General features: G+C 45.0%; 1 protein-coding gene across 1 annotated transcript in view; it reads left to right on the forward strand.

The window, feature by feature from the left end:
• Positions 1–26,813, forward strand: part of MYO1D (myosin ID) — a gene marked incomplete at both ends in the record, with an annotated part of 109,390 nt that overhangs the window by 46,007 nt on the left and 36,570 nt on the right. The window contains 6 exons of the mRNA XM_080633281.1: positions 1,211–1,377; positions 5,132–5,339; positions 14,336–14,559; positions 15,680–15,824; positions 16,554–16,658; positions 22,278–22,391. Coding sequence (XP_080489407.1) covers positions 1,211–1,377; positions 5,132–5,339; positions 14,336–14,559; positions 15,680–15,824; positions 16,554–16,658; positions 22,278–22,391 — 963 coding nt within the window. The remainder of the gene's footprint in view (positions 1–1,210; positions 1,378–5,131; positions 5,340–14,335; positions 14,560–15,679; positions 15,825–16,553; positions 16,659–22,277; positions 22,392–26,813) is intronic.

The following is a 26,813-nucleotide window of genomic DNA, read 5'->3' on the forward strand; positions in this document are numbered from 1 at the left end:
TTCTGGGGTGTTGATCTTGCCTGTTCTTCCCCCAACTGACTCACCACCGTTCGCACTCCACTGGAGCTTCAGTGCCCCAAACCAAAGGTGATGTGCACACGCGTAGAAACTTGCTGGGTTTTTTGTCTTCCAGTTTCCCTCTTCCTGTGCCCCTTCTTTAGAAAAATATGAACTTGGCTCACGCTGAGCTAGAGCTTGAAGGTCTCTCTTTAGCATGAGTGTAAATCAGGTTTTCAATCTTTTATTATAGAACTATTTCTGCTTAAATGTGAGCTTTACGTTTGTCCTCACCAAATTAAGCTTTTTTCCCTTTCTTTTTCCCAAACCCCTCCTCCCATTTGTTAATGCTGTGGGTTCTTGCACTCTCAAGCTGTGTATTGTCTCCAGATTTGGCACCCACACTGTTCTGCTTCATTGGAATCACTGTTGAAACCATCAGGCAGTCCTGGACCAGAAGAGGCACTGGAGAACCCAGGGGTTTCCCTTTTGAGAAGGAGCCTCTCTTTGCTCAGAGTACTGTTACAGATGGTTTCACAACCACACTTCATCTGGTCCAGGGGAAAATTGCTGATATTTCATTCTCAATCGTGGCATAAAGCCACCAGTCCCTGTCCAATGTTCTTTGCTGCCTACAAGTCCTAGAGTTGCAGAAAGAGGAACTCACATGCTGATGGATTGTGCTTGTCCTGTGGAAGGTGTGGTCTGGAAGTAAGATGGGTTTTGCTCCGTACATGGTAGTGGTCAGAGAATTCCACCATTCAAGCCTGTTGGTACAGGCTGTAGAAGATTTCACTCAGCATAGTTTAAAAATTAAGGAGTAATCCATGCTGCTTTTAGATGTTGATACTGGGAAAGCCATATCTGACAATCAGGACAATGAATTACATTGGGCTTTCTGTCTTGTCTGAAGCTCCTTCTTGTTATCATTTGTCTACAGAGGAGAAGGATGTGGAACTGGTTCTGATACGTAGCCAAGGTCAATCAAACTCAAAAGTGTAACACGTGCAACAGATGCATTGCAGTGTGTGAAGGGGAGGAACATTTTATGTGCCACTCATGTCATTTCTGTTCTAACCTTGTAATTCCTGTTAAGTGACCAAACGTCCCTCAGATGCCGGGTGCACTGACACCTCAGTGTCTCCATGAGCAGCAGCTGTGCCTGCAGACACTCGTCTCTTTCTGACTGAACCTGCTTTGATTTGCCCCTCAGGAGCCCTATTACGTCCGTTGCATCAAGCCCAACGACAAGAAGTCACCGCAGCTGTTTGACGAGGAGCGGTGCAGGCACCAGGTTGAGTACCTCGGCCTCCTGGAGAACGTGCGGGTGCGGCGTGCCGGCTTCGCCTACCGCCAGACCTACGAGAAGTTTCTGCACAGGTAGGAGGGGTGACTCCATCCAGCTCTCGGTAGGACTCAAGCTCAGGTGTTGGAATGAGGTGTGGGATTTGGCTGTCTCCCCTCGAGTGAAAAGTAAGTTTTGAGTGCTCTGGGCTCTCAAGTTGTGTGTTTGAGTGTGATAACATGGGTCTAACAGGGACTCTGCTCTCCTTTTGTGGCAGCAGATGCGTGTAGAGGCATGCAGAGGCTCCACTTCTGCTAAAATCCAGTTGCTGTATTACTCTCTGCAGCAGGAAAGTGTACTGAAGTTCTTCCCCAGAGCATAACCCTCAAACCAGAACTAATTAACTTCTGTTTTCTCTCTGAACATTGTCTAATTGTTGCAGAGAGACAGACACTATGTGTCTTGGGAGGTGCTTGATGATGCACAGTGACACGTGCGCAGCAGAAAACCTCTGGACTTCAGAACTCAAATCCTGAAGAGGGATAGCAACATGACCCCATTAAAACGTGGTTTTAATACTTCTTGCCCTCTTAATTCCTACTGGACTTGTGACAAATGTTTTAGATTGAAATTTGTCTTGTGGCGTCAGTGAATTAGCCTGGGTAGTGAGAATTCCACCTTGTGCTGATGAAATAGTGAATTGAGTTTTCACTTCTGTTGTGGAATCAAGGTGAGAAAAAGGCTGTGAGTGTAGAAAAACATTAAACTCTTTGAGCGGGTGGGAGGTCATGCATTAGAAACGAAGTGCTGCTGAAAGATCTTTTGCTGTTCACAGTGGAGATTTGCCTGGATATTTCGTGATATCTGAAGTGGAACGAAAGGGTCTGGCTCAGTAAATACAGCCTGCAGGGCTGTGTATCAGCTTTCTTCAACATCATGCAGTGGTTAGAGCATGCTTTCACCCTCACATGTGGAATTTATTACAACTTACTCTTCAGATTTGTGTAATTACTATTAATATAAACAGCTGCTTTGTTTTTAATGAAGGTTTGATGAGCTCCTGTAAGCTGAAGACCAGAAGTCATGTTTACAGCCTGTAAACCAGATTAGCCCATGGCAACTGGTTCAGATTTCAGGCTATTGTAGCATTTGTTCTACTCACCCTGCAGTGGGATTGATAATCTCCAGTGTGAGGGATCACACACTGTTTTTTGTATTTGCATATCATGGTATTGCCTTTTCTAAGTTAAAAACCAATAAATAACAATCTCTTGGCCTGGATATTGGGTTTATTTTTACCAGAATTCTTTGTTCCTTGTCTTTGGATGAGAAACCCTCTTACAGAGGCTGAGGGAGATGATTTGTGGGACAAGCTGTACAGTTTTGAGTCGTTTGTGAACTGGGATCACAAGGGATCTCTGTTCCTTTATATTTAACATGCTCACTGGGAGACTGGGAACGTGGAGGAGGCTCCAGGCCCTTCAGCTCTGGACTCCTGCACTGCATCTGTGGCACATCTTAAGAGAGATCCACAGTCACTCAGTGAGAGGTGATTGTGGGACATAACTTTTGTCACCTCTTTGCTTACATTGGCAAAAGTACTATGAAAGTTCAGTCCCACAAATGTGTTTAACTCCCTTACAGGCCCCTGAAGCTTTCAGATTGTCTGAGCCCAAAGCAGGTACCTGTGCTTTGTTTTGCTGATTCCTCTGAGAGGAGACAGGGAGATACATATCAGGATATATAGAGACAAAAGATACATATATATATATATATAGGTGCATGTATGTATTTTTATATATATATGTATGTAGCTGTGTATATGAAATCACACTAAGAATAACATTCTTTTCTGTGAGAAGGGTTTGTTGCTATTTAGCCCTACAATACTGTAAGGTAGCAGATATATCTATCAGTAGGAAATGAAGCTAAGCCCAGTTAAGACCATACTAAATGTCCTTTTCAAATATCATTTGAGCTCTGTGTGCACCACTCTGCCCTGGCCAGTTTGTAGAAAGCAGAGCCCACATATATTTTTGTTAGATCAGGAGATGTGTTCACTTGGTAACTACATCTTCCAATTGGGTGGAATGCACATCAGGGCCATGTGTCTTAAATAGATGTGCTGCATTCTTTTTATATATGTATATATATATATAATACATAGCTTACTATCAAAAAGAAGCTGATTGGGTTTCAGGAAGGGGTCTGTGTGTGGGGCAGGGGGAAGGACGGCGCCTGTGAGGCATCTGCAGCCATGGCCACAAGCGAGCGTAATCCAACACGGTCACGGCACTCACATGCCTCTGTCCAGGCTGTGTTGAACATAGCACGTAAAAGACACCAGCTAGCTGTGACCTGTGAAGGAGAAAGAGAATTTCCTATCTCTTTTGGGCAGGTTGTCAGGTCTCTAACATCTTCCCCATCTTTTTCAGGCCCCTGTGGGCTTGTGCTGCTGCTCTGCTTGTCTTTTTTTCCCCAGTGTAACTGTCTTAAGGTGGAGGATTTTCCCAGTGAATTAATTATTGCAGGATCATCATTCCGGATGAGAATAGGAAAGAGAAACAAGTGGAAAACATTTATGCCCTGTGTGTGCCTGTATTTGAGAGAAGGAATGCTTCTGCTAACTAAGTATAAATGCAAAATCCTCTTTTGTGAGTCTGAAGATGTTTTTTAAGTACTCGTGTTCTAGTAACCAGTAAGATCCCTTGTCTGCATGGTGTAACTCTAACACTGATGGTGTTCCCTGCATAGGCACCTCCTTTGTCCCCACCCCCTTCAACAGCTTATTCCAGAAGGCTAATTTGATGAATGAAAGCAGCAGGGTGATGTTATTTCCATTCAGGCTGATTTTAGTCCATTTAGTAACTCCTTGCAGTGCACCCTCTCCCCAGTAAAATGGTTTATTTCTGCATCCATTTAATAGAAGCTGAAAATTCTGCTTGTCTGAAACATTGAGATTGATGTTTGGCTTGGATTGTGGGCTTTTAAATAGAGGAGTGCTTCAGATTGCTGCATGCTTATTTTATTTAGAACAGGAATGTGGGTACTATTGCAGTGAAAATGTCTATTACAGTTTTTATTATGTCCATAAATCTTACGTAGAAAATTCATTGTTGCTTTGTGCCAATGTGTGTTCACCTGATCAGCACTTTGCAGGGCTGGTAAATCGTACAGAGCTGAGTGGGATCTAGTTACTCTCATGCTTGATTTGTAGTTGTCTTAGTTCCAGTCTGCATTCCCTCTCCCAGTGTCAAAAGGAGCTTGGAGAGTAAGGATGGGACATCACAATTACAGGCAGTTGTGGTGTTCACAACTGTGGCAGTCAACTATCTGCTACCTTGGTAAATAACAGATGTTGTTAGAAATGTGGTGAACCAGAGAAAGATGTTAGAAATGTGAAATACCAAAGTGATGAGCAAGAGAAATTCTTTGCAGGGTTGTTAAATGTAGGCTTTCAGACAAGGCAGTTGATTGCAGCTGGCTGCTCCTGCACAGTAGGAGCACACCAAAGCTGCTCTTCTCACCAAAAATGAATAACATTGAAATGGAATGCTGAGAGTGTGAATAAAGGAGCTGCCAAACCTGCAGGAAGGCAGTGGTGAGGTTTGTCATGTTGCATCAGTTTGGTGTTGATAAAGTGAACTCTTCACAAAATCGTGCCTCTTGTATTCATTTTCCTTGGATTTTGAGGATCACAACTTCCTGCAGAGGATGTCTTGAGGTTCTTCTATCTATAATCAGTTTTATTAGGATTTAGATCATAATTATTTCTAAAACCTGTTGAAGGTTGGCCTTGAGAACCTGGATGACAGGTTTACATTTGTAAATCATACTTTGTAATTCCAGGTACAAGATGATCTCAGAATTCACTTGGCCAAACCATGACCTCCCTTCGGACACAGATGCTGTGAAGAAGCTCATAGAGTGCCATGGATTTCAGCACGATGTGGCTTATGGCAAGACCAAGATCTTCATCCGCACGCCTCGAACTCTGTTCACCTTGGAGGAACTGCATGCCAAGATGCTTGTGAGGATTGTCCTCTTCCTACAGAAGGTAAAGCTTCGTTTACTGCATTGAAAACCTCAGTTCAAGTTCCTTAAACTGCCTGTCTCTGGATGTGGTGTGATGTCCTGGGCCGTAGGGCCTATCAGTTTGTCATTTACTGTTTAAAAAACTTGCTCTTTACTGAGTGAAAGCAGCTCCTGGAAACTTGCAGGAGCTTCTATGGGTGAATATGTAAGAGGGAGGCACAACGGATGTTGAGTCAGGCTTAAAAGCTGTGTAAAAGCTAAGTACTGGATCTGTAGCTGATGGCAAGCATCAGTTCTAACGGTAAAAGTTTTCGGGGTGCAGGGAAAGGAATGAACGGGGAAGACAGAGTGAGAAAAGAGACAGGGAAAACTTGCCCCAGAGGCCATCAAGGAAGAGAAAGGACAGGATTCCCAGATGAGCATCCTCGCTGGTGTCCTTCCTGGTGCAGCAGTGGTCTCCCTTGTCATACTATTGCATTCATAATTACTGAGGTTTTATCAGGGCCTGTGTGAAATCCCTGTTGTTGTTTCTTATGACACAGTTAGTGCTGACAGGAGTATACAAACACTGGGGCCAGATGCTCGTGCATCTGGCTTTATTACGCTTGGAGCATCCATATTATGGAGTCCCCTAATATAAACCAAAAAATACAGCTGAGGGATACAGAAAGAAGGGATGGTTTGCAGACTACTGGCAATCATATCCTGTAAGAACCTATAACGTGCAGTATGGAGGTTGCAGGTGTGAGTTGAGGAGTTACAGCACAGAAACAAGCGAAGACACTGCTGCACAGGCTCTGGGAAAGCTGCCTCAGCAGCTTGGGTGAAAGGGTGACAGAAAATAGAAGTTCCTTAGCATTACAAAGGGTAAGACACCTCAGGCAATGCACATCAGGACCTGTGTGATTGTCTTTCCCCTCTGACCATGGGATTTGAGCTCAAGATGTTCCTGGTTTTACCCTTAAGCAGTTTTACGTTCTGTGACCTCAGGGCAAACACATTGTGAGGCTGCTTAGAAGGGACTGTTCTGAGCCACGGGAGTTTGTTGTGACTTGGCCAGCTCTGAAATCATGGAGGTGCTTTTTGGGGCCACAACAAATAGAAGCTGGTTTTTGTAACCTCAAAACCAGCATACACCAGAGGGATAGAAGTACAAGAGCTGCTTTTAGTACTTGCTGAAACTGCATTCTCTATGAGTGTGATCTGTTTGGTAAAGAGCAACAGCTTCTGACTTTCAGAGCCACGGAAATGGTGGAACTGACTCTGTCATTAGCAGGGACTGTTGGCTAGTGCAAGATTTTTAGAAACCTGTTTCTTAAAATGGCTTTTTTCTTTGTCAATCTTGGAACTCAGGAAACAAGAAGACTTCTGAAACCCTTTTTGCCCACCAGAAATAGAAACTGCTGACAGATGGGTATAAAAAGTTCACAGAGAAAAAGTGTGCTCTAAATCTGTGCAGTTAGTGTAAACTTACACAAACTCCCTAAACCTGAATCGCTTTTGGTGAAGAGACCCTGAAGGAGAATTTGCCTGCTACAAGCTTTAATAGTTTTGTGAAACACATTTCTTGTGTTTACCAGGTATTTGGTCTGATTCCTTTTCATGGAATCCCAGACTGGTTTGAGTCGGAAGGGACCTTAAATCTCCTTCAGCTTCAACTCCCTGCCACGGGCAGGGACCCCTTCCACTGGAGCAGCTTGCTCCAAGCCCCTGTGTCCAACCTGGCCTTGAACACTGCCAGGGATGGGGCAGCCACAGCTCCTCTCAGCACCCTGTGCCAGCGCCTCAGCACCCTCACAGGGAAGAGCTTCTGCCTAAGAGCTCAGCTCAGTCTCCCCTCTGGCAGGTTAAAGCCATTCCCCTTGGCCTGTCCCTACAGACCCTTACCCAAAGCCCCTCTCCAGGTTTCTTGTAGCCCCTTTAGGTACTGGAAGACTGAATTCCAGGTCTCTTCCCTGGAAATGGCAGCATGCTTCTCCAAAAGCTTATTCTGTCTTATTATTTTGGAGTGCAATGGGTCTGCTCTGTGGGACCCCTCTCAAACACCTCTGGTAGGTTCTTCTGGACTGTTAGCTGCAGTTCCACTACACTCTGGTTTCTCAGGAGGAGTTCCCCGTCTGCAGCCACTTTTCTAAGCAGGTTGGTCTCATTTGCCTCATTCAGCAAGGTCACTGGGTTATGCCATTAATCTGGAGTCTCTCTTTCTTCCAGTGCTGGTATGAGCAAGCTAATGAATTCCTGCTTGAATAAAGCTGCGGGGGGGACACCTTGCTCCCAGGTGACCCTGGTTTTCATATTAAATGCCTGAGGAATTGAGAGGTGACCTTTGCTGCAAGTGAAAGGTGCAGTTACTGAAGAATGATTTGAAAGGCCCAGCCTGGCTGTGCTGTAAAACGGATGATGGCTCGCTGCAAGGTGAGCACTGAGCTCCTCCTTCAGCTAAAAGCCACCAAACAGTATAAGGCACGATGTCACAGCAACACGCCAGTTTCTGTGAGTCTGCTGGCCTCTTCTTTAGATGGCAGCTTCAGAATTGTGTGGTCTGGGCTGTGATCTGGGCTCAGCAACCTTGGAGGAGAGCAGGGCTGAAGATTTTTGCCTGTATAAGTACCTGGGTAGGGATTACGGATCAGCTCTGGCTCTGTGAGGGACTTTGCTATAGTGGTTTTGTGTGACATCGGACATGCTGGGGTCTAGATAGAATAACTACAGTGCTTTTGGGGTTTCTCTTGTTCCACAATCAACAAAAGTGACAAAAGTTAAATTGCTGGTGCCTGTTGTCCTGTTGCTTCCACACCTCCTTGCTTTGTGTTCTCCTCTCCCTGGAGTGGAGAGACTAATAAAACTCTGCTTGGAGGCATCTTTCTCTTCTGCCAAAACTATTGAAACAGGACAGGTAGCACCATCTTTTTGTCCTCTGGGAGATTCTAATTTGCCTGATTAAAGATCTGTGGGGAAAAGGCAAATGCTCAAGATACTGAGGACTTTGAAGAAAGCGAAGTGTCCAGAGCTCCTTTTCTGGAGCTGAAGCCCGCTGTGGTTCACTTGCGTCTCTGTTCATACTGAACAATCTTCAGCGAGGCTCTGCGGTCTTTGCAGAGTGATGGAGAGGAGCTCTTCAGAGTCCTGGAGCTTGCAACTAAAGCCAAGAAACACTCATGAATGAGGAAATGCTCACCACATAGCTCATCAACCAAGGAGCGGGCATTGGGTTATGGCCATAAGTATGTAGTTAGAGACCTTGTGCCGTGTTAAATCTGGAAAATGCTTCCATTTTCTTTCCACTTTCTGTGGTCTTCCGGATTTACTGTTAGATCTCGTTCTCAGCAGTGTCAGGTCACTCCTGCGCTCGTGCACCCGCCACGTTCTGCTGCCAGTAGATGGGGCAGTTGAAGACTGGCAGTGCTGCAAAAGGAACAATCAACACAATGCAAAATCAATTCAGGGTAAGGATGTGAAGAGGCCTTCTCTGTGCTCTGCAAACCTCCGGGCAGTTTTGCCTGTATCTTCATTTCTGTTCACTACCTGCTTTCAATTTTTCATTGAAAACATACATGGAAATTTAATTCATGCTCCTTTTCCCTTTAGTTTTGCTTATAGCAACAGAGGCTGAGTGAGGCAAACTGTGATTCCATCGCAAAGGAAAGGGTTTAAACTGGTCTTCTAAGAAAAATAATTGAGCTTTCTGTTGCATTTGAATTTAGGAAAAGAAAAAGACAACTGGAGATAAAATGTGTTGTTACAATAGGCACTTGTGTGATAAAAACTGAGGGAAGATGTAAGGCGTAGCCTTCGAAGCAGCTGATCGCAGGCTGGGCTCCAGGAACGTTTGTCTGCACAGGAATGATTTTAAATGGAAGAAGAATCTGCATTTAGTGGTTCTGTTTCTTGGTAGCTTTAAATGTCTACATTTCTTTAAACGTCTTCGTTTCTAATTACATATATTAAGGGCTTTATTGCTGTCATACGAATCACAAGCCTTTCAAAGAGAGATTCAGTAATTATCTGAAGAGCTTCATCATGTGAGTAACCCTTAACCCTTAACATGATGCTGGTTCCTTTGTTTAATGATGATAAGAGCTGGCTGCTTATGAGTTTGGTTAAATTGAATTAAAACTGACTTCCAGGGGAAGGAGATAATTTTACTTTCCTTTGTTCCACATCTCCTAAATGGCTCCTCCTTTAGATTTATCTTCAATACTCCTTTTTCTTCTGTGATCAAATGTTAGTGGGATTCCAGGCTGTCATTTTAGTTCAGACCAAACCCAGTCAGTAAGCAGATGTGATTTAACTGTGGCAACTTGCTGGCTCCAGGAGAATTTACCAAGTGAGAGCTGTGTCCAGTATTAGCAAACCCATATGGCAGTGGAGACTGCACTGCTGGAGTCAAATCGAGTGGTCATTTTAGGAGCACCAGCTGAGAACATCTCTGCATTTTGTGTTCTGCATTTGAGTTTATTTACTATACTTATGGTCTTGCCATCTCTATGATCTCCTTCATGAATGCAAATGGAGCAGCTCTAATGTTAATGATGAAAATAAAATCAAATAAAGCTGCCATAAACCTCCTTTGCTTTTTTCTGCCCTTGGAAACGTTCCCACAGATTCATTAGCTTTGCAGAGCAGTGCTTTGTTCAAGGAAAAGAGCTCAGCCAGCACGTGCAGAATGCAAAGATGATGTATCTTGTCAATATAATTTAGTGCACTATTTCAGTGTAATTTTATCAGAGCACTACAGCTGCGGATGGTAATCGCTTCACTAAATCTCTGCTGCCTAATGCAGAGGAAGCAGCACTTGTCTCTGCCCTGCAGCCCAGTACCTCCTTGCCAGAGCTCCCAGAAGCCCTCCCAGCCCTGGGGGTCCATGCGGTGCAGCCAGAGAGAGCCACACAGCATGGCTGTCCCACCGTGGCCGAGTGGTATCTCCATCCCATCCCCATGCAGGGTCTGCAGCAGCTTCGATCCCAAGAGCTGTCACTCGCAGCTGCGATTTCCATGGCAACGTTCTCCAGCCCCAGCAGGGAAGAGCAGAGAGAGCACCGTGGCTGACTTGTCATCATGTAATGTTTCTCCTCAGCCCCATGAGTCCTTGAAGCACAGTGTGGGGAGAAGCACTAACCACAAAGGAGAAGCTTTTGCTCTGACAAAGAAGGCGTTTCCATGTCAAATTATGGATGGGTAGTAGCAATCTGATGTGGGTTTTGTTCAGTGACCCAAATAAAAGGTGATGCAATGTGTTTGCCACCCGGACTCGGGCATTGACCATCCTGAGGGAACTGTGAAGTTCTGAATGTAAGTGGAAATAGGTATATAATTCCATGTGGATTTGTAGTGTGAACTGAGGCTGTGATCTTGAGAGGCTTTGGCAGGGAGAAGTTGCTCCTTCCAGGGGAGCAGTGGGTGTTGTGAAGGACCAAGTAAAATGGAGAACTGAATGCATCCCCTGTGTTGACAGTGCCAGTTGCTTTATGGCCAAGCTGATCTCTCAGCAAACTGATGGACTGCTTCTCCCATGCTGCTTGCCTCCCCTCATGCAGGGCTTCATGAACGTCTGCCCCATCCCCTCCGAAGTCTTTTCTTCCCACAGAGATGAAGTGTCCTAGCTTACTTAACTGCTCCATGTTTGGAGTTTGGTTTTTGCTTCTCATTGTCCTTGTGGTCTTTACGAGCAGTAAACACTGAAGATGGTGATATGACCTGTATTTGATATCTTCAGCATGAAAAACTGTACCTGGAGTTTTCAGGGGATGAGAGAAGGTTCCTGCCTTCTAATAGCAGCAGTGTTGTTCTGGTCATTGCAACATTTACTTCCCTAATACAGGAGCTTTGGTAGTTCTCTCCATCTGTTCATCTAAAGCTACCTCCTTTCTCCCAGCATCTTCGTTCCCTGTTCATTGCCAGACGCAAGATACTCTGTAGAGTGCCACCACGATGGAGCCATGGGGTGAGTGCCCTTTGTCAGGACAGTAGGGCACTGCCAACAGGGCATTGCTAGAGTCACCAAATGGACCTGGAAACTCACATGAGTAGGGTGGTGAAGGGTTTTCTGGAGGCTTTCAGGCTGAGCTGCAGCAGCAGCAGCTCAGGTTTGGCCTGGCAGGAGGCTGGGAGCAGCAGCACATTGGCTGCAGCCGCTGTGGAGCAGCAGAAGGTGCTGCAGGAGAAAGCCCAGTGGCTCTGCAGCAGCACGGCGGGAGTGTGCACGGGGCTCACATGTGCCGCTTGCTCACAACACCGTCCTTTGTGTGTTATTGGACACGTCCTGTCAGTACAATCTAATTAATCTCCGAGTGGGACCATTCTCTCTTTCCTGGCTTAGGGAATATTGTTTCTCTTAAGCAGAGCTATAGAATGAAGATTTTTCAGCTGAGTCATGTGAAAAGAGAAAATAGGTTTTAGTAAATGAAGCAGCTCTTCCCACTCGCCGTTTACGTGCTCTGTGATGTGATCTGTGAGAGTGGGGAGGCTTTGATTTAAACCAGCTTGCCTCAGACCTTTGCTGGAATGTGAACTGGTTCGAACTGGGAAAACACAGCTCACAAGTCACGGGTGGGCAGGGTGGTGGGTGCTGTGGGTGAACATCTGCTGCTCCATCCTATCCGTGCTCTGCAAGGAGGTGACCCCTTTCAAAAGGCAATCAGCAATAGTCTGATTAAAGCCTGCTTCAGCTTTGAGCAGTTAGAGTGCAGTGCCTCCAAGGAGCCTGGGGCAGCCCTAGTGCAGCTTCTGCGCTGCACTATTGACTTAAATATTTCATAACCTTTCCTGTTTGAGCTCCTTTAAAGCTGTGCGGGAAGGTTCATGCCTGTGTGCATTTCTAGCTGGGTTTTGGTTTATTCTTTGCAGTTTGGATGCCTAGAGGGCAGCTTGTGCTAGGGCAGCATGAAATATTGATCACGCAGCAGCTGAGGCTAGTGTGAAGGAGGCCCAGTGGGAGGAGGTGTGCCGTGTTCCAGCAAGCATGAAATAGTTTTCCAAGGTTTAGTTAGCTGCAGAACTGCTCAAAAAATATAACCCTGGTGTTTAATTTAGATGAGCTGGGTTTGTTTGCTGCATCCTGGGCGTTTATTTGCTCCCTCATATGTTACACTTGTATGCTGGGTGGGTTTTCTTCCCCACACGCAGAGATTGCAGCATTTAGGTCAAATGTAGATTATCCTTTTTGCCATGGAAGAACTACAGTGAGGTGATCTCGGCATTCCAGGCTGGCCTGCTGGTTTTCCCTGTGCTCTGCAGCGTCCATGTGCTTGTTTTCTGTTCTCTCTTACATTGTTTTCATGGGGAAATTTTCTCTGGAGGGGGCATGGCAGGGATGTGAGCTGGTGAGGGCACAGATGAGCCTGGGCTTCAAAAGGAAAACACCAAGCCAGGAAGACAGTCAAATTTAAAGGTATTTGTACCCCGTTCTCTCGGAGAAGTTCTCCTCTTTGGCTCTCTTTTGGGAGGTGCTGCTATTGTGGCTGTTAGGAAGGGCCTTACTCGGAGTGAGGTTATCCAGTTATGACAACTTGATTTGAGGACAGGCTTTTCGTGAACAATGCAGTGCTCGCATGCAGCCAAGGGGCATGCCTCGGCTGGATAATTGGATTTGGAAGGCTGGTGTTTGGAGCAACTGTGACACTTCCTGCTGGGAAGCCACATTCTGCAGCGATGCAGCTGATACATCGGGGTGATCTGTTACTGTGCCTTTGCTCTCCAGGGGTCTGACTGGTGTAAAGAATAACCACAGCAAGAGCCTTTCCTCAAGAGCATGCCTGCTTCCAGCACAAGGAAGCAAAATCAAGACCTTGTTCTGTATCTATAAAATGATTCAAAATGTTTTGGGAGAGAACTGACAGAAGTGAAGCTCTACAAAGCCTTCAACAGCTTACACAAATTTACCGTGCCAGTTTTTGTCTTGAGCTCCTTTGTAACATTCGGAAGACTGCTCAGCTACCACTGGAACCCTTTGTTCCTCATTTCTGTTCTTCATAAATGAAACCATGAGAAGCTGGCAGTACGTTTTTTACCCAGTTTATCTTGTTTACTGACCACACTTTCCTTGAGGTACAGTGACTCTTGAGGCTGTTCAAATGTCTCAAGCAATCCAAGTTATCTTCCCTTTTCTTTTAAAAAGGGCACAAATTACTTTGGTGCTCTTTAGGTGTTCAGTTATTTTATCCTAGTTGCTGATTCAGTCTCATCCATACAGTTTATAAATCTGCCCTCGGGCCTGGAAGTGCTTAGATTTTAATCAGCCTCATGCACTTTGGGTGAAATCTTTGCACCGTGCAAGTTGGTTTTAGCTTGTGGCTTCAGGAAGCCCTGAGCTTTGTATGGCAAAGTTCTTGTATCTCTTTATGATATGGAGCTTATATAGAACTAAACCACAGTTATAATTGAGTGTGCTAAAAGTGACTACTAAGAACAGCATGTGTGATGCAGAGGATGCTGCTTTCCCTCAAACTGTCCAATGATTCCAAAGAATAAATAAGGAAATGTTACATATTATTTTACATGCATGTGGTGTTGAGATTTTTAGTACCAGTCCACACCTTCCAATACCTAAAGGGGCCGACAAGGAAGCTGGAGAGGGGTTTTGGAGCTCATCTCAATCTCCTCTCTGGCAGGTTAAAGCCATTCTTCTTGTCCTGCCCCTATAGGCTCTTGTAACATGGATGCTCTCTGCCTTTGGTGCTTTCCAGGCACAAAGATGACTTGCAGCAACTTTGCATGCAGCAAGCTGGGAGGATATCACTGTAGTATCATTTGCCTATTTACTTGCTTTTCAGTGCATGGCCAGAATAGATATTCCCCAAACTATTTTCAAAGCAATTATTTTTTTTTTTCAGAGTTAAAATTATTTCTGGGTACACGGCAGTGTTTTCTCAGTGACGTTTTAACTGCATTTGATGGACACAGAGAGGTCACTGTCTTGACAATAAAACTAACATATTGATGGATTTTGGCAGAATAAGAGTCCAGAAAGGAAAAATTGCCCTGCCTTTCATTGCTAAAGGTGTTTCTCCCTGCTCCCAGGTTTGGAGGGGCACTTTGGCTCGCCTTCGCTACAAGAGGACAAAGGCTGCCCTCACCATCCTCAAGTATTACCGCCGCTACAAAGTGAAATCCTACATCCGGGAGGTTGCGCGGCGCTTCCACAATGTGAGGCAGATGAAGGACTACGGGAAGCACGTGCCATGGCCCACCCCACCCAAGGTGCTGCGCCGGTTTGAAGAGGCACTTCAGACCATTTACCATAGGTACAAAGGGAACCTCTTGTCTTTTCAGTCTAACCTAGAGGAGAAGCAGCTACTGCTTGTTTCAGGAAAGTTGGAAAAATGACCGAAGAACATTAACTGGATGTCACAGATGAAGATGTCCGTGGCTTTTGGTACCCTTGAGCACACAAGTAATTACTCTCTTTCAAAGATTTAGTCAGGATGGGCATTGTATTTCCTTCCTTGGCCCCTTTCTGGTTGGTTTTGAAAGAAAGGAGCTGGTGCTGTTAAATGAGGGGGAGCAGAAAAGGAATCTTGGCTTCCTGGAGAATTCTTATAGTAAGCCAGTGTTTTTCTGCAGCAGAACAAGCAATATTCCCCTGTTCACCCATATTCCATTCTATAAAATAAAAATATTTTATGCCTTTATTACAACCTGATATCTGAAAGCTGGTGACTTTGTCTCTGGTAAGTTGTAGGCAAAGGAGTTACAATTCCAGTTTGAAAAATGACAACTTCTGGAAGTTGCTGAACAGGAAAAATGTTGGTTGGATGGGGCCTCTAGAGATCTTCAGTCCAGCTATCTGCTTGAAGGGGAATTATCACCAGCACTAGATCAAGTCAGCCTTGTTTTTTTTCCCCAGCCGTCTCTTGAAAGCCATCCACAGCCTATCTGCTTTCAGAATAAGCTCAATTACCATAACTACAACATTTTAGTTGCTAAAAGGCTTTCCATAGCATTAATCCTGGAGACCTGGTGTTGCTGCTGAAGGCTGGAGTGTGGTATGGAGTAATGGATGGGCTGCCCTGCCCTGTTCCCTGTTACAGGTGGTTAGGTTTCTATTGTAGGACCGCATTCAGCTATTAGAGGAGAATGATGTTGTATATGAGCCAAAAAAATGGGCTTTCAAGAGCTTTATTGCAAATAGATGTGCCAGTAGTTGGCTTCGGGATATGGGATGGGGAGTGTACCAGCCAAAACTGTTAGGAGTCAGAGATGATATTATGTGACTTTAAAATGGTAACTGTCATTCTCACCTTTATGAATGCAATGGAGGGACTTCATTTCCCCCTGACATTGGTAGGCGGAGGCTGTTCTTCTTGTGCTGATCTGGGAGAGGTCCCCATAGTGTGTGGGACTGATTCAGGTGTTCTATGGCAGGTGGAGAGCAGGTGAACTCATCCGGAGCGTCCCACCAGAAGTCCTACCTCAACTGAGGGCCAAGGTTGCTGCCATGGAAGTGCTGAAGGGTCACAGAGCTGATATTGGCTTACAAAGAGCATGGGAGGGGAATTACATCGCCCTGGTGAGTACAAGCGAAGTGATCAACACAGTGGCTGGGGCTCAGGTTGCTAAAAGGGTGGAAATGAGCAACCTGCCCTAGTGGAAGGTGTCCCTGCTCACGGCAGGGTGTTGGAACTGGATGAGCTTTAAGGTCGCTTCCAACCCAAACCAGTCTGGGATTCTGGGATTCTATTCTTGCCACTGCTACTGCATGGCTGCCACTTGGAAAAGTGACTACTGGTTTCTTGAAGGGGGAGAAGTACTTTGAAATTTCCCCTGTAAATGGGTTTATATAGTTCCAGAATCTTTGACTTCTACTGCACTAGGAGTGGGTTTCCTGAATGCTGAGCCTAGCTCAAGTGTTGCAAGCAGCATGAAAAGATAATGAGTAATGCCATCAGCTGGCCCTTCAGTGGCTAAAGCTAGGGAAGAAATCAATGTAAAGCTAAGATATAATAAGGGATGAGATATAATGGGACGTTAAGAAATAACGTAAAACGAAAAGGAACAAAGAAGTTCTCTCTAGGCAAGTTGCATTGCTTCTTTTTACTCCATCCTTCCTCTAAGCAGTTTGTTTTGTTCAGGGCTTGCTTTCAGAAGCAAATAGATGCTCTGCAGCTCTTTGATGAGGCAGAAGCTGGAGGAAGCCTTTGGACAAGCTAGTGCAACTGCAGTCCTCGGGCCAGCAGGGATGTAACACAATTACTTGTGGTGAACAAGAAGAGTTACGTGCCTGTCTTTGCTCTTCCAGAAGCCAGACAACCCTCAGACCACAGGCTCTTTCATCCCTGTTGCCAACGAGCTGAAACGGAAGGACAAGTACATGAACGTTCTCTTCTCCTGTCACGTCCGCAAGGTAACGGGCACGTGTGTGGTCTGCAGGCACATGGGCTGCCTGGGGAAGCTTCTTGTGATCAAGCTGAAACCTTGGGAAGCCCAGGTTGAGGGAGGAATCCTGGAGATGCTTTAACAGGCAGCAGTTCAAAGCAGATTCATGGAGCAGTGTCAGTGATTTTATGATGGGTATGTACCCTGGAACCTATTGCACCAAAGGGTGCTTGCTTTGGGTTGCTTCTGTGGCCTCTCCAGGTCAGAGGCACGAATAAATGCACTTGTGCATATAAAATTAGAAATCTCTTACTGTTCCGTTAGGGACAAGGAGATACAGGAGAAATTTTTGCCTTTTTTCACCTCAGACTGAAAACAAAATAATTCCTCTTCTAATGCATTGAATGAACTGGGTCCAGGTTGTTGCTGTCTCTAGATAAATTGGAGTAATTGGAAAAATACAGTATTCACTTCCTAAAGATGCCATCATAGGAGTTGTTGATTTGCATGGGTTTGGAATGCCAGGGAAGGGAATTTCTCAGGCTCTTTGTGTATGATATACATGTACCTGGTGTGAGAGTTTCATTTCTGTTTCTCTCATTTGGTTCTGAATCAGCCCTGAAGGACCGTCTCCTGTGCCAGCACAGGGGAAGGCAGGTTTCAGAAGTACAGATCCATACCTTGTCCTGGTCAGTAACTGCAAGCACAGAGCTCCTGCCTTTAGGCAAGTGTCTGAGTGGGGTTTTATTGCTTGTGGTATATGAAGATCCTTGAGCACACAAACAGGTCTTGTTCTGTCCATCCTGGTACTGTGTTACTTTGCTGGAAAAATCCATTCTCTGCTGGGACTTGTTGCATCGGTGTCCCAGCACTTCCATAATAAAAGCAGTTTGGAGATGGAATAGATGTTACCTACCATAAATGAGATTTCTTCCTGAGCCTGAGAGGTACTTTCGGTGCATTCAGAGGGGAAGAAAGCTTCAGGTTCCCATTGTGCTTAAAAAGTGTAGCTCAGCTGAAATCAGAAAACGCTGCAGAGACTGTGAGGTTCTAGACTTGCAGTCTGGCGGGGTTTATAGTCTCTTTTTTGATCTTTTTAAAGGTTAAATTGTTGGTCACTTTCTTCTATCAGAGGTCAGGCTTAATCCTCCCATTGCCTGCTTAGTTAGGGATACCTTTGAGATCATTAGCAAAGGTGGGTGATGGGTGAGTTGGCATGGGGGGAATCAATCCCAGACTGGTTTAGGTTGAAGGGACCCTAAAGCTCATCCAGTTCCAACCCTCTGCCATGGGAAGGGACACCTTCCACTAGAGCAGCTTGCTCCAGGCCCTGTCCAACCTGGCCTTGAGAACTGCTGCTCGTCCACAACCCGATTGTGCCCAAGTCTTTGAAGTCATTAATACTTTTCTTGGTCTTTGGTCTTAATGATCTGTGTTTTCTGGACAGAAAAATACAGCTAAATTTAGGGAAAATACAACATCCCCTTTAGGAAAATGATGGCCTTAAAGAATCAGTAGGAGCACCTCTCCACCAGCAAATAGATAGAATCATTTCAGTGCTGCTGTTGAGGACAAGTCTGCAACTTTGTAGGATCTTTATGTGTGTAAGCCTGGCAATTTCAGTCCATCTACATGTTTAAACTCAAAAGCAAATGATCCCTTTCAAATCCATGCTTGGATATAATATCTATTTGAGTGAACCATTTGCCTTCCTTCTTGTATGGACAAGAAATATCCAGGCAAGCCTGAAGTGAACAGAGGGTAGAAGACAAACAATCCTGAACTTTGAAAGCTAACAAGACAAAGATTTGGCATTCAGGATTTAGCATTTCACTTTCCAACCAACGCCTTATTATATTCAACGTATTCTATTATGCCTTAAATTTGAACATGGGATTTGCAGACTAAGCAACAATGAAAACTGTTGCAGAGCCTGTGAGTGACTCCGTGCTCTGACTACAAGAGCACACTCTTTACTCTGAGAACAGCGTTAACCTTCTTTTGCTCTTCACATAAAGCAATTTCTATCTTGAGCTGCCTTTTTGAAGCAAAGGTGTTTCTCTAGTCAAAACTACAAGCTGAGGCATTCTGTCTTTTACCCCAAAAGTAACAGCAGTCTGAGGGTCAGCCTTTGGTGCTGTGCTACAGGGGGAGTTTCTTCCAATTGCTAAATTCTTCCCTTTTTGGGAGTTTGGGAGGGACCTCAGGGATCATCTGGTCCAACGTTCCTAGGCAAAGCATGACCTAGAGTATATGGCCCAGCACCCTATCCAGCCAAATCAGAACAGTGTCCAACACTGGGAAGTCCACCACTTTGCTGGCGAAATTATTCTAATGGCTGATCGTTCTCATCGTGAACAATTTTCCTCTTGTTTCCAGTTGGAATCTCCCCAGGAGTAACTTGTGCCCATCACCCCTTGTCTTTTCTATGTGTTTCTGTGCAAAGGGAGTCTCCGTCTTCCATCTTTCAGATAATTGCAGTCTAATACACCTCTTCCTTTGAAAAGGCATTAAAAGGATAAGCATTGGGCAGTTGGAATAGACACAGGCTAAGCCTGGAGTTCACGTATTTAAACCTGTTTATGTCTAGAACATACCTTATGACCTCTAAGATATTTGTTAACCGTTAAATTCTTTGAGACAGGTTTTTTGTAGCTGATGATTGACGTTGTTCTAAGCCAAGGAGGTGACACCACCTCCTGCCAGCCAGGGAACTGCTCTTGAAGTACTGGGAACTGCTGGTGAGACTTTCTTTAGCTCGAGAGCACAGGGTCTTCATTTCAACAGCTTGAGCTGAATAGTAACGGGTGAATGTGTTTGGACTGAAGCTTATATAGCTCTTGTAGAAGGGCTGTGAAGAGACTTGAAAGTCTCACTGATGGGAGGTGTGTGTGCTTGCTTTCTCCTTGTAGGTATAGTAGAAGCAGGTCATCTCTGCCTATGGAAAAATCCATCTTTCCTGAACATTGTGGTGCTCTTCATTGTTTTCAAAGGAAATTTTCATGGATTTTGCCTTGGGAAACCAAATGCGGATTTTGCGTGTAGCACCAGATTTTGTTGGATTACCAAGGAAACAACAGTTTCTCTTTTTGGAGGGGAGGGAGCTTTTCTTCCTACTTTCTCCCTTGTCATTTGTGGCATCCAGCTCCCTTGAGATTACCATCTCTTCCAAAGCCAGTACCCTACAGTGTCTCAAGGCCCCAGGCAGCGACCTGAAAAGCTCATTTGAAGGTTTTTCTGCTTCATTTTCCCCCATCAGCTAGTCAAGAAGCTAAAATAAGGCTGATTCTCATTTGGATCAACAAAGATATAAATAAAAAATGCCCAGAAGGTGCAGAGCACATAATGCCAGGCAGGGCTGGTCTCCACAAGGGTGGAAGCTGTGTCTGAGAACATAAGGCCTGTCTCCACTCCTACAAAATCAAAAGAGTAGTGGCATTTGCAATGGTGCTGGCATTTGTCCGAATCTCTTCTGTGCTGCTTCCCAACATGACCATTTCCTTCTAAACCCACAGCATACATAAATACACCATAGGTGCATGAGGCACCAGAAGCAATGGCTTGGAAAGAGCTGGAAAGGACATGAGTTGTAGAGCAGTGAGAATTTGCTTCTCAGGTGAGGTAAGCTGGTAGCCTTTCCCTTTGGTACCTCTGTGTAGCTGTTCAGCTGAATTTGTTGCTGAGTGTGAACACTAAAAACGATGGGTAACCACAAGAAGTGGAATTTAAAACAAGCTTATAGAACTACTACAACATTACATTGTCTTGTGAAGGCTGTGTGTGCTTCCTGGCCCCAGGATGGGTCCTCCTGTGCTGGGGGGCTCTGGTTGCACTGTCTGAACTGTCACCAGGGGCTCTGTGCTGGACGTGGACAACAGGCAGGATGTTGTGATGGAGACAGGAGCAACAAACAGGATCACAGCAGTGAACAGGCTGTGTTGTCAGGCTCTTTAAATATTCAAAATCAATCATAAAAAGCCATGTGTGGGAAGCATGGTGGGACAGCATTAGCTCTGAGGTCACAGCATCAGCTCTGAAGTCACCGCGTGGGCTCTGAGGTCACAGCCCCGCACACTGGAGGAGCCTTTGCTTAAACTCCCAAGACACAGAACATGGTGTGTTGGAAGCTGCTCACCCCAATTATGGCATGAGGAACCTGTGCTACTCTGCTCAAACAACTCAATGTGTGGCACCAGACACTCCTCACCTTCTTCCTCTGGGCCATTCAGTGTTCCATAGCCTTTCTTTTTTTTCTCTCCCATTCATCAGCTTCCTAAAATAACTCCAGTTATTCGGTGTCTCTTATTGTGAGCTTTTCCAGGCCCTCAGTCATGTTCTTCACCTTCTCTGAACCAGTAGTCTCCTCCACGTTCACCATCCTGGTACTTCACAAACTATTCCCAGAGAGACCGTCTCACCCAGGACATTATTCCCCATGCTGATGCCTTGCTTGTTTTCAGCTGCCTCACATGTTTGTGCCAAGATCTATCTAGAACTGTCTAAAATCGTCTGCAGTTAGCTTTCCTGAGCTGGGGCTGCTAATTTAAAGCTGTCATAGAACTCTCCAATTTGCATTTTTTGCCTTTATCAGGTCTGAACTTTGTCGCTCTGCTGCCTATTGCCTGAGAATATTTAAGTTTTCTAGTTGTCTCCTGCCTCCACCTAGGAAAATCCTATTTATGTTCCTCCCTTCATCACGTCTCACCCTTGTCTACCCTTCTCAGTTGATTAATAACTCTCTCTGTGAATGTGATAAACCGATGACTCCAGTTTTGCCTGAAGTGAAAAACAATTTCTAGTTCGTGTCCTACTTTCTCACTTACAAATACATTACTGAGGCAAGTAATACATTACAAAATACATTACAAAGACAAGCTTTGCATCTTGCCTTGTGCCTATTCGGTACCCGGCCTCTTGGGGCAGCTCAAAGTCTTGATGGCATCAAAGGTTCTCCTTTGGTGTAGTATTTCCTGGACAAATGAATTGGGATGTTAGTGAGATGTGTGTTCCTCTGTGAGAATCCCACTTGCTGGAGCCAAGCGGTACCAGCAGCCTGAGGGAGTATTTGGGATGAGTTGAGATGGAAAGGGGGGCATTGAAATGACCAGTGGTTAGAAAAGAGATATGAGCAAAGGCATGACCCCAGGGTATGAAACTGCCGTATGTTTCCTGCCATAACATGCTCCTCCCAGTTCTGTTTTTGTAATCAACCACACTAATTCCATAAGGTGGGAATAGTGGTTTATTAGCATCGTGCTTTTGGGGTTATGAAGGCACATACACAATGTAGGAGCAGCAGTCATCTGCCTGGGCTTGGTGTCTGCTGGTAAACAGATACAGTTTGAACACTGCTAAGGAAAAGCATCTGTCCTTCAGCTGATTGAAGACATGGATCTTCCAAGGTTGCCAACAGCTCTGCTGGGTAACCCTGGGAATGCTGCTTCCCCAAGACTGTATTTCTCTAGTTGTAAAATGGGATTATGGGATCCCTCTTCCCTGTTCACTGGTTGGAAATCAGTGGAGAAAACCTGTTGAAGAGCTCTGGGAGTTTTGTGCATTTGCTGCGTGAGTTATATTTACTGCTGTAGAGCTCTATTCTGCATGTTCCTGCAGTGATCAGTGGGACTGAAGATGTGCTGCTTTGCAGGTCAATCGCTTTAATAAGGTGGAGGACAGAGCAATCTTCATTACGGACCGACACCTGTATAAGATGGACCCTATGAAGCAGTACAAAGTGATGAAGACCATCCCCCTCTATAATGTAAGTACAAGGAGTGAGGAACCTCATCCTTGGGCTGTCTTAGTCATGAGGGTGCATCTACTTCTTAGCTCCATTTTCATACCCATAAAACAGAAAAAGACCTTGGTTTTTTTTAATATATCTAATGTCTTTAGACTGGTTACAGTGCAATTAACTGCAACACCAATGCATCATATTAGCTTTTAATTTCAATGCATAAAATAAAGGCTGAAAACCAAACTATTTATTACTCCGTCTTCTGCTCATTCTTCTGTTGGTTTTTATTTGCTGTGTGCTGCAAGATCCTGGCCCCATAAGGGGGGTAGCATTTCACAGCAGCTCATGGCACGGTTTCTGTGTCTCTGGGGGTTTGTTTGATCCTTCCTGGCATGTTTGGATTTTTTTAATGTATTTGTTCATTTTTAATGTAAAGCTTGTCAAAGCTAAGTTTGGAATTACAGTGAGGTATGTGCCCTTCGGGGTAGCAGAGTTTAGCTGCCAGTGACAAAGCATCAGATTGTCACTGGGAGGAAGGGGGATGGGGGAAAACTTCATCTTAGCTCTTCAGCATCCTGCAGTGGGGGTTCAACTCCTTGTTTGTCTTCCTCAGCCTGAGGTAACACTGCCACTGTTATCTTAAACCTGCAGAACCTGGCAGAGTTGCTTGGAAAATGCACACAGATTTGTTGGGATATTTGCATTTGGAGAAATAACAAATGTGACATCCCACTCTTGCTAAAAGAGCAGAGATGGGATTAGGGTAATGGTAAAATCCAGTCTGGAAATGTGAAGGATTTGCTCTGACTGCATGCATAGTGTTGATTTTATTGGTCCTCTCCTTGGTGGCCACGCACCCGTCACCCACCACAGTGCACTGGAGTGACGCGCTTGTCCCGAGCGAGAGCACTGCCTGTAGCAAAGCGACGTCTCTCTCCCTGGCAGCATCTCTTGTTTTGAACAGACATTGCTGCCAGGCAGGCAGCAGCTGCAGGTCATCCTCCTCATTTGATGTGTTCCACTGACATTGTCTCTTAATTGTGCAAGATAGAAGCATCAGCAGATTCTGCTGCTAAATGGCCGATTCTCACTTGTGCAAAACGACTTGTTCAACTCCAGAGGCTCTGAGCAGAGTGCTTTTCCTGGCTGGGGGGGGTTTGAGAAGTGTCAAAGTGAACTGGGGTGGACAAGGAGGGATTTTGTCCATCGCAGTTTCTGTCTATTAAGTTTCTTCACTCTTACCCAAAATGGCCAGGCCACTGCAATTCGCTTCCTGCATTAGTAATGATAGAGACATCTGTATGTATCACAGCTTTACCTGTGTGTCTGAGGGGCTTAAAGGTGGAGCTTTTTTGGAGTACATTTCCCTGACAGCATGAGCCCAGATTGCTCTGAAATCCTTAAGGCCTCACACATGAAAGGAAATGAGCAAGTTACCTATAAAATATCCGTTGCAAAGAAATGTTAGTAATTGTTGTTTTTTCCCAAAACACATACATATAATATAGAATATCCGTTCATATAGAGTGCTGTAGCACAGGCTGTATGGTGCTGTCCACTTTGCATTTCCTCTGGCACCAAACCTGTTGGTGGGCTGTACAAGAAGGTTTCTTGCTTTTAGAATACTTGCATTTCCATAGGTGTAAATCAGCTTTATTTGTACACGTGCAATTATTCCTTTCAGCAACCTACCACAAGGCTTCTTGACCGAACAGTTTCCTTCACCTGAGCAGATGTGAACGGGTCCTGGAGTACTTTCTTTGTAGGGAGGGACGGGTCCAAAAGACCTTTCATTGACTCATACAGGTGTCAGAATAACATTCCAGAGTGGAAATTTCATAGAATCCCAGCCTGGTTTGGGTTGGAAGGGACCTTAAAGCTCATCCAGCTCCAACACCCTGCCATGGGCAGGGACACCTTCCACTAGAGCAGGTTATGCAGTTTTTCATTCCTTTTCATAGTTACCTGTTATATTTTGTTACTTACTGATTTGAATACACTTTGTCTTTCACCTCATGAGCTGCCTTGTACACTCCCATATTCCTGCATGCCTGATCCCTTCCCACATGGCAATCCTTTTGCAGTGTACAGGGACCTGTACACTGCCAGTTAGTGACATAGAGATTCCTCCTTTTTCAGGGAAAGAACAATTATTAGAACTTATAGGAAGAGTTTTGAGAAGCAGAGGGCTATAATTATTCCAGTCGTGATGTTTATCAGTGTATCCAATATGTCCTGCTAGAAAGATGTGTTCCCTGAGAAAGATGAGTTGCCCTTCCGATATGTAGAGGTGAACCCAGCTGAAATTCATCTGCCCATTCACTGTCAGCATTCCAAAAGCACCCTGTCAACACAGCAGCATCCTTAGGGATGGTGTTTCCATGGAAATCTCATTGGAGACAGTCAGCTGATGTATGTTACGGCCATAAACTTGTTTTCATCTGAAGAAACTGCACTACAGTGCCCATGTCCTTTAACCATGGGGACATGTACGTGGTTTAAGCACAGTCTGGAATGCTGCTCAGGTCCCTGGCTCTGCCTTGTGGTGCTTTGTGTCCTGTCTGAGGCATCTGGAATTCTGTGCAAACGATGACAAAGCAACAGCTTTCCTCTCAGCCCTATTTCGCTGTATCACAATGCTACTTTGGGGTGTTTGCTGTGTCCAAGTGTTCTGGCAGTTGCCTCAGAAATACCAACAGACAGTTAGGGTTTTTTTATTACCTGGAGAGAAAATGGAGAATGGCAGAAAGGAATTAAAAGGCGACTGAGCAGCAGAAAGGATCTTGCAGCTCCTTTGCTCTGAGCACAATAAAGGATGTTCTGTGGCTGCTGAGCGTTTTCTCCTGATCTTCAAGCAGAGTTAATAAGAGTGTTTGTAAATACTGAGATAAGCCCCTTCTCTGAAATGATTTCTTTTGTGTTCTGTTTATTTGTTCAGAGAGTCTGATGGGGAAGGGTGAAACAGGAATATTTTCAAGGGCTCTTGGGCTCCTCACACAGTTCTGTTGAATAATTAATGTTTAAATAGGCTTTTCAACTCCAGCCATTTCAACTTGTTCATCTTTCACACTCGGTGCACATTTAAAACGTCAATGGCAGTAGTCCCTGTGGTGCTATTGTGCTCACAGGATGGTATTTAAGCATGCAAATTAATTTTAAGGGACACTATAAACCCAGGGAGCTGTTAATATCTGAGCATGAAGTGTAGCTTGGTTTTGAAGTATTTCCTAACCTCAAAATAGCATGAACAGTCGAGAATAAACTCCACCTGTGTTGGGAATATCATGCAACTGGTATCAGGAGGTCTCTGCAGAGATCAGTTACAGCAGATACCAGCAGTTCAGACAGGCTGTTGTGCTATGATAATAAACCAACAACATGATAAAGATGAGGATACTCAGGGACTGGAGCACCTTCCATACGGAGCCAGGCTGAGAACACTGGGGCTGTTCAGCCTGCAGAAGAGAAGCTGTGTGAAGACCTCAGAGCAGCTTCCACTGTCTGAAGGGGGCTGCAAGGATGCTGGAGAGGGGCTCTTCATCAGGGACTGTAGTGATAGGACAAGGGGTGATGGGTTCAAACTGAAACGGGAGATTGAGATGAGCTCTTAGGCAGAAGCTCTTCCCTATGAGGGTGCTGAGGCGCTGGCACAGGGTGCCCAGAGAAGCTGTGGCTGTTTCTCCCTGTGGCAGGGGTTGGAACTGGATGAGCTTTAAGGTCCCTTCCAGCCCAAACCTGTCTGGGATTCTATGATTCTAAGTACAAGTGATTCTTGGGTAGCGTTTCATCCACTGCACTGCTCTGTGCTGTTCTATTGTGCTTCTCTGGGAGGACGCTGCTGTCTGGTGTGTGTTAGACAACCAGAGCTGGAACAGGTTTCTTGGACATAATATGTTGTGACTGCTAAAGCAAACACAGGGATCCAGGCTGTGTCTGAGTATGATTCATGCCTCTGAAAGGAGTGAGTAGTCTCCAGCTTCATTTGTGCTAATATCCTTTCCAATGCAGGCAGCGGGGTGATATAGAAGGTTTCTTTCATAAAGAAGGGAATAATAAGACTTTGATTCCCACAAAATGGTGTATTGGCACCTCTACTTTTCGGAGAATGTGGGTAGCCTGCATACCTGGATTGCCACTCCTCAAAATTCCCTGCATTGGCTTTGGGAAATGATGAAGACAAAGCTTTTAATGTGCCAAAGAGCAGTTACTAACAAACACAAAAAAAACCAACCCCAAACCTAAACCCCACTCCTTTTTAGTTTGTCCAAACACCAGGAACTTAATCCATGCCGAAATACTGGAATCATAGAATCATAGAATAGTTAGGGTTGGAAAGGACCTTAAGATCATCTCGTTCCAACCCCCCTGCCAGCTTTGTGTGGTTTGCAACTGACATTGTTCATGAAGATGTCTGGGCTTTCAGTAGAACTCATTTTTCTATCATCT

Source organism: Psittacula echo (assembly GCF_963264785.1).
Source record: "Psittacula echo genome assembly, chromosome: 23".
Taxonomy (NCBI): domain Eukaryota; kingdom Metazoa; phylum Chordata; class Aves; order Psittaciformes; family Psittacidae; genus Psittacula; species Psittacula echo.